The 12,826-nt window shown below is 43.3% G+C and overlaps 1 protein-coding gene across 15 annotated transcripts in view; it reads right to left on the bottom strand.

The window, feature by feature from the left end:
* The window catches only part of DAB1 (DAB adaptor protein 1), a 452,572-nt gene that overhangs the window by 16,002 nt on the left and 423,744 nt on the right, over positions 1 to 12,826 (bottom strand). For 8 of the 15 annotated variants that reach the window (XM_081486754.1, XM_081486743.1, XM_081486749.1 and 5 more), the window contains 2 exons: positions 4,398 to 4,946; positions 673 to 800 (listed from right to left, as the gene is read on the bottom strand). In XM_081486754.1, the coding sequence (XP_081342880.1) occupies positions 673 to 800; positions 4,398 to 4,946 (677 nt within the window). Of the gene's footprint in view, positions 1 to 201; positions 313 to 672; positions 801 to 4,397; positions 4,947 to 12,826 lie in introns of all 15 variants that reach the window. The other 7 variants (XM_081486752.1, XM_081486745.1, XM_081486741.1 and 4 more) reach the window with 2 other exon arrangements.

Raw genomic sequence — 12,826 nt, 5'->3', positions numbered from 1 at the left:
TACATGTCAAAGGTCATGCATCCATGAGGATAAACAAGGTGGAATACAGACACCAGGCAAGGCGAGATGATGCAAACATCAGGGATACGCTCAGGCCAGGAAGATGGTGCGAACATCAGGGATGTGACTTCAGAGGCAATGAACAAGCAAAAGGGAGAGCAGATGGCTTAAGGGTGGGAGATCAAAAGGACAGATACCTACCCAGACCTGTGCTATCTAGCTACCGGCCTGCGGACTTATATTATCACCACTGGGCTCCCCACTGGGCTCACCAAAGGGATCACTGTTGGATGAGGCCTGTGACCCATCAGGCTAGAACACAAGAAGATAACACTTTTTTTTTCTTGTCAGTAATTTAAAATATAATACAGCTGGGTACATTTTCATGCACACATATCGTCCATTATTTTAAAGAAGGCAGCACTCCATGGAGAGGATGCCACTTCTGCAAATGTGAGAACTTGCAACAACATAATGAAAGGATAACAGTTTTCAGCTGCTCATTTGAACACAAAAGAAAACCCCTTTAGTCACCCCTTTAGAACCTAAGAGTCTGAGTCAGCATTCTTTTCTACATAGGCTTCCTCATGCACTGTTCATTTTAGATACAGAAGTTTTAAATGGAAAAAAAACCACACAAAAAAACTCAGAAAGAACAAACCGGTCACTTACAGCTTCTTGCTCTTCACTTTTGCTGGGACTCTCAAAGCCCTCTTCAAAGATGTCATCGGTGGTCGGATCACTGGCGTGGGATGCAGATGATTTGGATGGAGAGCTCTGTCTAGGGGCTGGGGTTGGAGCTACATGGAGACCATGCAAAAAGAGAAAACATCCTAAGTGTCTGAAGGCAACTGTTTCTACCCCTCAGAAACCCCAGGGACCCGGTTATGTTTGAGTCAAATCCCAGGACACCTCTTCCCATCACAAGTCAAATCAGTTGAACAGTTTAATCTCTCTTGTGTATCTATCTATCCTGTCCTCTCACATACTTGACAGTCAGGAGAAGCGGGGCCACAGGGATGGGTGAGGCAATGGTCCTCAAGGGATGTTCCCTGGACTGGTAGCATCAGTCAGATTTGGGGACTTGTTGGTAATACATATTCTTGGACCCTACCCTAGATACACCTGCTAAATCAGAAACTCCATGTTTCTGCAGACTCACGTTGAGACCCGCTGGACTATAGTTTTCTTTCTTAATTTCATACAATTATTTCAATAAGAATAAAAAGAGATGAGGACAGTGCAACGCATTTATTGGATGCCTTCCATGTATCAGAGGCCGTCAAATTTCACAGGTAATATCTATGATCCTCATAAAGCCGTTTTGAGGTAGGGGTTCTCCAATTTTACAGATAAGGACAGTGAAGGTTGCTAAATTGCTCAAGGTCTCTGACTTGGCAAGAGGTGGAAGCAGGCTTTGTATCCTGGCATGTAGTAGGTGTCTGATAAACCTGTGTGAATGAAGAGTGTCTCAGTGATCTGGGGAAATGGACATGGCTGAAGGCAACTTCACAGCTGATGCTTTTTTCCTTGTTCCATAAGGATCTGCATTTTCTGTCCTGACCTTCCCACAATTTCTTTGTCTTCTTTATTCCAGAGGTTTATAATAAATATGCCACTGGAAACCACTTTCCTTTCCATAATTTCTAACTTGGCATGGAAAATACTCCTCACTGGCTCAGCCCCAAGGTAGGGGGAGGAGGAGAAGACTTGATTTAGTAGTTGAACTTCAAAAGCCATTGATAAGGTCTCCCTGCCATTACTTCCAAGAATTTACAAAATCTGGCTGCTCATCAGACAGTGAGTGATTATAAAACTTAGTGAGTTGCTTTTGCAACTCTTAACATCTTTAGAAAGACGTTATTTACTGCGTGTTAGTGAGCTAGACACGGTGCTGGGCACTTTGCATTCATCACGCCCTCTAATATAAACACTGCAGGTGCTATTGTACCTGTTGTCTTTTTCTGATGATGAAACTGCCACTCAAAGAGATGAAGTGCCTTTCTCAGAGTTAACACAACTATGAAGAAGCAGGAGCCCTGAGAGTTAGCACAAATCTGATACTGTTCAGCCCCACTATGCTTTTCTATTTCTATCTGAGGATCACTTGTGGTTTTGCTCCACCCAAAACATTTGAAAGGTGATGCTGATGGACAGAGGATATAAAGATAGGCTGTACTCATTTTCTTTAAAACATTGGATTTTTTTTTTAATTAAAAGCAAGTAGGTTTAAAGAGATAATCTATGTGAAAACACCTTGATATGCAGCACATGCTTAACATTTATTAGCAATATTGGATTCCAAAGCGAGTTTGATGTGGTTTCTTACTTACTAAAGGCTGAGAATACGGACCAAGCCGCCAATACTGAGAGGTATACTGCTCATACTTACTGGATGTAATCAGGGGGATGCAAAACTCAGTTTATTTATGCAAGTGTTTAACCTTTAGAAGGTTTTATAGAATACCCTCTATACTCTAAAACAGTGGTTCTCAATCTGGGACAGTTTTACTCCCAAAGGAACATTTGGCATTATCAAGAGTCATTTTTCGTCATCACTGCTAGGGGAAGAGGATATGACTACAGGGCATCCAGTGGGTAGATGCCAAGGATGCTGCTAAACATCTGCAATCCATAGGACAACCACCCACAATGAAGAGTTATTTGGCCCCAAATCTCAATAGTGCCAAGGATACAAAGCCCTGCTCTGAAACACAAGAGTTACTAGGTGGCTTTTGTCTTGTTCCTTTTCCTTCATTCTCTACAATCTTCCAAAATACCTCACATGTGCCAGATACCACAGGAGCATCAAAAAGAGTGTAGCAACATGAGGATGACTAAGACATACTCCTTGTCCTCAAAGAACTTACACTTCCCTCTTTTATATGTAGCTGGCGCAACAGCCCCTTGAAAGAGAGACATTTGCTTTCAAAAGATGCTTGCTTATTTATGCACGGCTGTCATTTCTTTAGCGTTTCATTTTTTTAAATTCTTGATTCTTTGTTGAAACCCTGTGAGTTGGAGTAAATAGAGATGCCCCCACCATGTAGATCATATGGCCTGAGAAGAAGTAGGCTATTTATACCCATAGAAGAGGTTCATTTTCAGAACAGCATCCTGGACCTGGCTGAAGTGACATCTAATTGAGTTAACATTTTAGATTCTTTTAACAATTCACGGTATTGGCTAAGCAGTGATCCGTATCATCTGACAGTAATGAAAACGCCAACCTCTCTGTGCCATGAGCCTTTTCCTTCCCCTTATCAACTGTTAAGGCACAGGCTGGATCACCAGGCACCTTCCCGGGTTGGTGTCGAGCTAGCGTCAGTGTACCCCAGTGTATCTGGATTCTGTTTGGCTGCACGGTACTGGTTTGCCAGAGGCTGGCAGTAGAAAAGTGAGTTGGGGGAGAATCACTGAATGCCACAAACAGGACAAGGCACACAGCTATCAAAGCCAGCTCACTTATCCTACCCAAGACACAACGGAGGTTACGAGAAGTCACACACTTGCCCAAAGATACAGCTTGGGGTAGAGAAGGCAGGATTAGAACCTCAGCCCAGGACTCTGCATAAATCCACTCGGTGTGCCATAACAATGACGACAAAAATACTTCCAACTCTGTGAGGGTTGTGATGTTTTAGTACATGTACCACTGAATGCTTTTTATGATCCTTAGCCTGAGATAGTTGAGGAAACTGAGGCACAAAGAAATAAAATGACTTTCTCATTGGCACAAAACTAAGAAGTAATCAAGCTGCTCTCTGGATTCCTAGTCCAGAGTGTTCTGCTACAACAATTTATTTTTTTCCCTTTGAGTATCCGAAGCTTTGAGCCAAATTCTGGCAGCTACTCTACCTGCTGTGGGAGGCTTTACGACTGCCCTGTCTCTGGTCTGCATTTTCTCCTGATCTTAACTTTCTAATTTTTTATCCTTGTTCCTAACAATTTTAAATGCACATCCTCCATTCAGTTTTAGTTCAATAAGCCATACCCCAAACTATGTGTCAGAGCTGGGATATACATACATGAATACATGAAGGAGTGAATGAGCAAAAACAGAAGAGGCAGGGTGACATGCTAGAAAAATAACAGGCTTGTATTCAGTTCTACCCTTTTGTCTATTTTCTTTGTCTTTGAATCTCACTTTCATTATCTGTCAAACAGGTCTAACAAAACTTGCCATAAGCATTGTTAGGAGTATAGAAATAACACATATAAAGCCCATGGAGAAGGTACATATAATTGGCATCTAATAAGGGGAGGCTGTTGTTAGTAGTAGTAGTAGTGATATAAACAAAGAGGCCTGTTGAATGCAACTGAGACGGTTTCTCTGACACCAGAAACAAGGCATCAGTTGCTCTCAGGGGCTTATATCACCAGAGAAGGACACTCACGTGAGTTGGTCGATGGCGTGGTAGAAGTCACAGGCGTCAAGTTCAACTGGGAGATGTCAAAGTCATCACAGTCATCTGTATCCTGTGCCACCCCGACTTTGTTGAAGTAACTGGAGAAGGCCTCTGAGGTGCAGGTGAGGGAGGGCTGGTCGGGTTTGCGGGAGGGCACAGGCGGAGGCTGGGCCATCTGGAAATCCTTAAACACTTCTTTTCCCATTTTCTGCCTGGGCTTGTCGGTCTGTGGACTTGACCTGGCGGAGTCACCCGTGGCTGGGACGGTTGCAAGGGGGGTGAGGGGACCTTGGAACATGGCAGCTGGCAAAGGCATAACAGTTTGTGTGGGCATGAAGGCGGCTGGCGGAAACTGCCCGGCCACGGCAGGCCAGGGCTGCTGAGTGGCAGGGAAGAGACCTGGCTGGCCCCATGCGATGGGCTGAGCCCCCGGCATCACCTGAGCGACTGGTGGCTGAGCACCCATGGCGATCTGCTGTTGCACAAGGGGCTGCTGGCCCCAGAAGGATGGGAGGACGGCGCCCATAGCAACATAACCTGCAGGCATGAAAAAGAAGAGTCAGAAGCCCTGGGAAAGAAGCATTCAGGGAGTCAAGTGATTGGCAGAAAGGTATCAAGTGACTACTCAGTGTCAGGCTGTGTGCTAGGATGCAAGGGTGAGTATGACAGAAGTCTCTGCTCTCCCGGAGTCTGCCTTCTACAGCTGTGGTCAGGAAAAACTGCTCTAAGGAGATGACTTGTAAGTAGAAACTAGAATGCAGTGAGGGAGCAAGCCAGGCAGGCATTTGGGGGTAATAATAATGATGGTATAGTTCTTAAAGTAGTCATAGTCTAATAATTCTTAAAGGTTTCTGACATTATACAGCTCAGGAACCAGGGTGCTCAGTGGGAAGGGCAGAGTGCTGGAAACAGGACATCTGGGTTTGAATATTGCTTCCCCTTCTTGCTAGACTGATGGCATCCCCATTGCTTCTGCTAAGAGTCAGGCTCTTTGTTGTAAAATCAGGTTACAACATCTTCCTTCTCTGCATCAAAACCGTGTGCAATATGATTGCGATCAAGGTTAAAATTCAGACTGCCGCTTCTATCTATAGAATCTGGGGAGAGCTTAAGAAGGTCTCTAAGCCTCTCCTTATCTGTAAAATGGGCAGAAAATACCTTCTGCCTTGTTGGGTTAAAGACTGAGATTATACATTTAAGATATAGAGAACTGTAGCTGACATAGAATGAATATTGAGTAAATGCTAACCATTTGAATCACAGCCTATAAAATTACTTAATACCTTCCTTGATATATAACAAACATGCAATAAAAGGTAGCTCTAGGTATTATTATATATTCAGTTCAGTTCAGTCGCTCAGTCTGTCCGACTCTTTGTGACCCCATGAACTGCAGCACGCCAGGCCTCCCTGTCCATCACCAGCTCCCAGAGTTCACCCAAACTCATGTCCATCGAGTCGGTGATGCCATCCAGCCGTCTCATCCTCTGTCGTCCCCTTCTCCTCCTGCCCATATTGTTATGCTAATCTTAGAGATTAAAAAATGTAGTTTAGTAATCTATTTAGGAATACTACATACAGTGGCACAGATGGGTCACTGCAAAACTCTAGGGAGTATACTCACGTTACCATAAATTTTTGCTACAGTGAGACATAATCATTTAAAAGGAGTACAAGTGATACTCTATACCATAATAACAGAATCAACATAATTTCCACTTATTAAGTGCTTACAGCATGTTAGGTATAGTATTAGGTGCTTCACATCTTCACAAAATCCCTGCAGGGTCAGTATCATTATCTCCATTTTAGGGATAAGGTGATTGATGCTCAGAGAGGAAAAGTAACTTGTACAGGGTCACACAGCAAACATTAAGCTGGAATCAGGGTCTGAACTGAGGTTATCTGTCCCCAAAGCCAGCATTCTCTCCATTGCCCCCTACTACCTCACCCAGACGGCCAAGACTGACTTCTGATCTTAGCACAGTTCATAAAGCTGGTCCAACCATCAGATGTTTTAGCTTACTGTGGGCCTGGAGGAGACTCCCATGTCCTTCCAGGGGTTCCACCGTTCTCAGGGTACAATCAAGCCCAGGAGACAGATGACCAGTCTAGGCAGAGTAGAGGATGAAGACTGATCTCTCAAAATAAGCATTTTTATGGCTGCCAGAAGGAATTTGCAGGTACAGAACGTTGAGGTCAGGAAAAAAAGAGGGTGGATGTATGGTATCTTACAAAGGGAAGAAAATCAGACGCCGGGGCACTGGGCATGACCTGGGTTGCGTTGATGACTCTGGTGAACCAAGAGAAATGACAAGTGGGCTGCCTCACTCATGCGCTAGCCTCAGATCCACCTGCCCTTCAACTGATTCATAAGAGATGGAGCCAACTTCCAAAGCCAGTCCATTTCCTTACAAGGTGAGAGGAGGCCCCAGAAGGGGTAGACACAGAAACACAGGCTTCCTGCTCATTCATTGTGTTCAATACTTTTATGGAATGAGGCAGGAGTGGCAACAAACAAAACAGACAATATCCTTATCGGACCACCTTCATCCTAGTGCAAGGAAATGAGAATACATACTAACACTCTACTTTTCCTCTCTGAGCACCAATCACCTTAACCCTAAAATGGAGATAATGATATTGACCCTGCAGGGATTTTGTGAAGCACCTAATACTATACCTAACATGCTATAAGCACGTAATAAAGTGAAAATTATATTGTTTCTGTTATTATGATATAGAGTATCACCTGTGCTCCTTTTAAAATGATTATATCTCTCTGTAGAAAAAAGTGAAGAGGCATTGGTGCTGACAGCTTGCTTATGTTGTCTATCATAGAATAATACCATGACTTAACTGTAACAACAAAGAATTCTGCAACTTTGTTTTTCCCATTGACTTAGACGGGGTTCAGTGGTTCTTGGTGGGAGCTCTACTGCCTCCTAGGGGATGATTAGAAAATTCCTGGGGTGTGTTTTGATTATCAGGAAAACTTGGTGGGGTGGGGGGCAGTATTGACATTTAAGGGTCAAGAGCACTGACACCAGATCTCCTATAATATGGGAGATGGAGTGCATGACAAAGAATTTGTGATTATTTGAGTGTACTTTGAATCATGTGGAAATTTAAAGTTTCTTTGCACAGTTTTAATGCACTTAATTTTTCAGAAATGCATACATTGGGGAAGATTATATTTTGTTTCCTTGGAACACAGTCAAGAGTTGATCAACAACTTGGAAAATTGTGGTTCCTGTTCATGGCATTGGAGACAGCGTTAACACTCCTATTCTGATTGGTCTGTTCTATTGTTGGTTTTAAGTACACACATCTGACCACTTAGTATGTGTTCTAGTGTGGTGGCACCTGGGTATTTCCTTATGAAAAATACATATCTTTTATTATAAATTTGCTTTTATTTCTTCTATTACAGTTAGGACACTATATTGATTTTTGAACAACTGTGTAGGTAGTTTATATCCTTGATGAATTTCATTTCACAGTATTAAAGGAGATGTCATAAATCCTCGTTACAAAAAGGGGCACTGAGTCTGACAAGGTGAAGACTTGCCCATGGAACTTGCCAGCATGCCAACCCTGATGCCCATTTTGGTAAATGGATGGAAGGCTTCACTATCCAGTCAGACTTTTGTGCTTGGCTTCCATCCCACCCTCCTCTCTGCCACCATATTCTAAAATGCAAATACGGTTGTCCCTTGAATAATGCTCAGGTTAAGGGCACTGAGTCCTGAGCAATGGAAAATCCTTGTGTAACTTATAGTTGACCCTCCATGTATCTGGTTCTGCACCCATGGAATCAACCAACCTTGGATCATACGTAGTACTCCTGCAGTATTTATTGAAAAATATCCACATATAAGTAGACCCATGCAATTCAGGCCTTTATTGTTCAAAGGTCAGCGGTACAGTGCTTCATCATCTAGAAAATGATGCCCAGAGACCTTAGCTTATCTTTGGGGCTATGGGGTCAGCCCCTTTCCACCTCTTTACCCCTATTGCCCATTTGCTCTCTCATTGGCACCCTTCCCTGCAACAGTTGCAAACAACACAACTTGCTCCCTCATCTCTGCTGGTCTACCTGCATGGAAACTCATCCCTACTTCTTCACATGACTGTCCCTCGTCTGCTCTTGGAGGCTTAGTTCACCATCACCTCTGCCCTCTACACTCAGCTGGCTCTCCTCTGGTCACGCACAGTTCCTTATGTTCATCTCTATCGTAAAAAGTTACTGTGTTGTAACTACACAGTGATTTTGTCTTCCCTCATTAGACTAGAGAGCCCCTGCGAGTAGGAACTTTTTATTTTTTTCTGCCTCCCCTGTCTGTGTTTAGCACAGTTGTGGACACACATCCACTGCTCCATAAATGCTTAAGGCTGGAGAAAGTCTCTAGGCAGAGGTGAGTGAGTCACAGTGGAATAAATACCTTTACTGCATTTTTCTAAGTGTCCAATTCAACTCTAGCAACCATAAGTGCTATGATCTCTGATGAGTCAGTCTACTGCTGGTGGCAGGCTTTTCCCCGCTATCCTTTTTTCCCTTTTTTCCACAAGGAACCAACAGATGGGCTGTACACACTTTTCTGGAGAGAGCTGTTACCATGTCTCCCTGGCTTCATGCCATCTGCTTCAGACCAAAGTACAATATTCAAAAGAAAAAAAAAAGACAGAAAGGGTAATTAGGTGTCATGTTTGGGAACTTGCAGGTCTCACTTGCTTTTCCTGAGGGGGTTCCCGGTAGTGGGGGCTTTCTCCAGACCTGTGAGCTAAGGCTCTCTGGCCACGTGGCATTGTGTTGTGTGTCCCTGACGGGATATCTCAGGGGCAGGGTTGTGCTAGCATTAGACATGGGAAGCCGCTGCGTGGCTGCCACTGCAGCCACTTAATAGCTTAGTAACTGTTTACTCGCTAACATTCAACAGCAGAGGAAGGAGGTGCCAATGAGCATCTGTTTATGCCACGAAGTTCAGATCAATCATAAATCTCTCTCTGCAGTGAAAGGAACCACCTGCATTACTGCCTTGCAGTTAGATTTTTAAAAGTGTTGAAAACTGCAATTTATAACCAGATGCTGCACCTGGGAAAACCTCATTATTTGGAGGAAAAAAAAAAAAAAGGCAGACTAAAAGGTAAGAAAACCCTGAAAACTGAAGGATTTCTCCAATATACATACAGAACTTGTATGGTACCTCTCATCTACATTATGTCATTTGATGCATTTGTTTAAAAGTAGTCCTCCTGGGTGGCAAACACTGATTGTCTCTGGAGATTCAGTGAAGAACGAGACAGTATTAAAAATAAATAAATAAATAAAATAAAATAAATCCTTACCCTAGTGGAGCTCACATTTTTTGTGAAGCTGATCCTTCAACAAGCCTCTGGGGTGGCTGTTATCATTAGCTCTTTAATTGGGACTTCTCTGGTGGGCCAATGGCTAAGACTCTACGCTTTCAATGCAGGGAGCCTGGGTTCAATCCCTGATCAGGGAACTAAATCCCACCTGCCACAACTAAGATCTGGCACTGCCAAATAAATAAATAAATACTGAAAAATATCTCTTTAATCTGCATACAAGGAACTGACAGCTTCCAGAGTGGAAGGTTTGATGTGGCTACCCAGAGTATGGGTAGAAGAGTCAGGATCCCTGGTGAGTAGGGCAGAGAACTTTTACTGAGTGCTTACTTATGTAAACACTGCCAGGTACTGTTTTAAATGTTTTACTACGTGTGATTAACTCAGGAACAGCTCGATGAGGTATAATCATCATCCCCACTTTACAGATAAGTTCCCTGAGGCTCTGAAGTGATATAGCTGAGTGTCACACAGCTGGTTAGTAGAAGGGTCTGTATTTATAGAGTATACTTTCCAGCCCTTCAGGCAAGCTCTGCCATGTGCTCAGAAGGTCAAAGACCTAAACTTTATTACATGCATTTTTTTAAAAAGGGAACATCCCAAGAAGGAAAAGGAAAAAAAAATAGGTAAAAACAAGACATATTTTCTTCTACTTTAGATGTCAGAGTAATAATAATACTAGCATTTTCTACACAAAGCGTTTACAACATGCCAGCATTTTTCAGAAACACTTGATTTTATTTCCTCATTTAATTCTCATGATATTGTTGCAAGGTTAAGTATTATTTTAAATTCAGTTATAAAAATGAAGAAATTCTGACTCTGACAGGTTAAGTAATTTGCCCAGGAGTCTAAAGCTTATAGATAAATGGCTGAGCCAGGCTCAAACTCAGCCTGTTCACTGCACTACACACCCCAGGTCATTTCCCACCTCCCTGCCGCTGGCAGGGCAATTAGGGACAGCGAGATGGAGATTCAACAGCTGCAGAGATTTTTAAGGCCAGTTAAAGGAAGAAGAAGGCAAACAATTTACCACCACCTGAAGCCCAGTTTCGTTTCTCCGCAGAGCTTGAGTAAGAAAGCAAAACTATGCTAACTGAAATTAATTTTAGACTTACATTGTAAAACCTGAAATCTTGGAGGTAATCAATCATTTTTTTAAGCAGCTAAAGAAACGGAATCTGAATGGGTGGAGTGGTTTGTCCATAGTGCGCAACATGGCTGATCAAGTGGTAAGATTGTAAAATAGAGTTCTTTAAAAAGCCATAACCTGGCCCCGACTGGGCAGAGGGCCTGGAGCAGTACAGGCAGGTTCTCAGGCATTTCAGTCAAGTGTAAGGGCCAGAACTGAATCCAGCCCCTCTTGCTTACAGAGAAAGGGGGTGGAGGCTGGGAGGGGCCACCGGGAGTACTCTTGACCCTGACACCTTCCTGGCTCATATCACATGTTTGCATGAGCCCCTCCTCCTGACCATCACCGCCATTCACACCTGCCCTGCACCACATTTACTTCTGTTCGTACCACTCATCCACCATTCCTAACAGATTATGTTAAGTTACTCATTTTCATGTTGTTGTCTGTCTCCCCACTTGAAAGTAAGCTCTCTGTGGCCAGGGGGTCTGTGTCTGTTGCAATCACTGACACACCCGCCACCTCGAACTGGACCCAGCCCACAGTGCGTACTCAGTGAACATTTACGGCATGAACATGCCTGAAAATGAGTAAATTTGGTGCCTGGAGGTCCCATCCTCTGTCCCAGTATATCTTCATGACTCAAATAATGGGGACAAAGCATGGTTATTCTTAGTGCAAGGCTGACAGCACAGGAAGATTGTCCATCTCTGACGGAAAACTATTATTCTTACTTAAAATGACATACCATTACACTATTCCCAAGGACATTTTAATATCCAGTTTAGGTAAGGAAAACTATTGCCACCGTTCCATTTTAGGTTTGGGTAAAACAGATTTGACTGGGAAGCTTAGCAATTAAAGACATTTCTAGGCTACCTATAGATTCTCAACGGTAAGTTAGACATACTAGCTTCCGACCTCTGTTGCTTCTAGAAGTGATCCTTCAGCTCAGTAGGAATAACTATTTCAGAACAGAGTATGAAATTTTAATTTCATTTTAAGTAACAACAAGGTTTATATCTGGTGGCAAGAATTTGTTTCTAACACTATATAATTAAAAGTAGTTATTTAGAGAAAATGCAAGAAATTGGTATTTTAAAGCATACCAACTCTGTCGTTTATATAAATAAAGTAGTAAAAGAAGGATAAAGCCACATATTTCAAATATGTAGTTAAGGAAAAAACAGTCTTTAAGAACGCCTGTATGCAAACAGCATAAGTAATACCACCTATCTCTGACTCAATGGACATGAATTTGAGCAAATTCCGGGAGGTAGTGAAGGACAGGGAAGCCTGGCATGCTGCAGTCCATGGGGTCACAAAGAGTCAGACACAACTTAGTGACTGAACAAAACCAAGAGCAAAATACCACCTTTGGCTATGTCCAGGTAGAACGGGCTAGCGGCTTCATGGACTGCCTAATGCCATGGAAACAAGATGCCTCAGTCCCCACGGATATGCACCTGCAACACTGTTACTATATGTATCTTTACCCTGTTGTAAAAGAATATTTGGACAATAGAACAAATACTCTCTAAGTCACTAAGCCCCATTGCGATTCACTGTTCACTGTCAGCAGAACTCCTAGGTGTTCCTCTTTGCATGGGGAACCTCCCCTTCCTTAAGCCTCCACCCCTTCTATCACTCAGATCTCAAGAGGTCAATGAAGCACACCTGCCCCTTCCCCACCCCCACCTTCCCCGCATCCGACTGAGCTGACAGTGCCAATCAGGACTTGCACTGGTTCACACGACTGTGTGTGCACCGAGCTCCCCAAGGCTATACATCTGGAATCTTGACCTTTCAGGTTCAAGACATGACTGGTTTCCTGCCTCCCACATACCAGAGCTTGGTAAGCATACTACTCCCTGCCCATGGCAGCTTCTCAGTGTCACCTGAAGAGTCACAGGGA

The sequence above is a fragment of the Giraffa tippelskirchi genome, chromosome 5, assembly GCF_054371585.1.
Source record: "Giraffa tippelskirchi isolate mGirTip1 chromosome 5, T2T-mGirTip1v1.2.pri, whole genome shotgun sequence".
Taxonomy (NCBI): Eukaryota; Metazoa; Chordata; class Mammalia; order Artiodactyla; family Giraffidae; genus Giraffa; species Giraffa tippelskirchi.
This window is presented reverse-complemented; position numbering and strand designations above follow the sequence as displayed.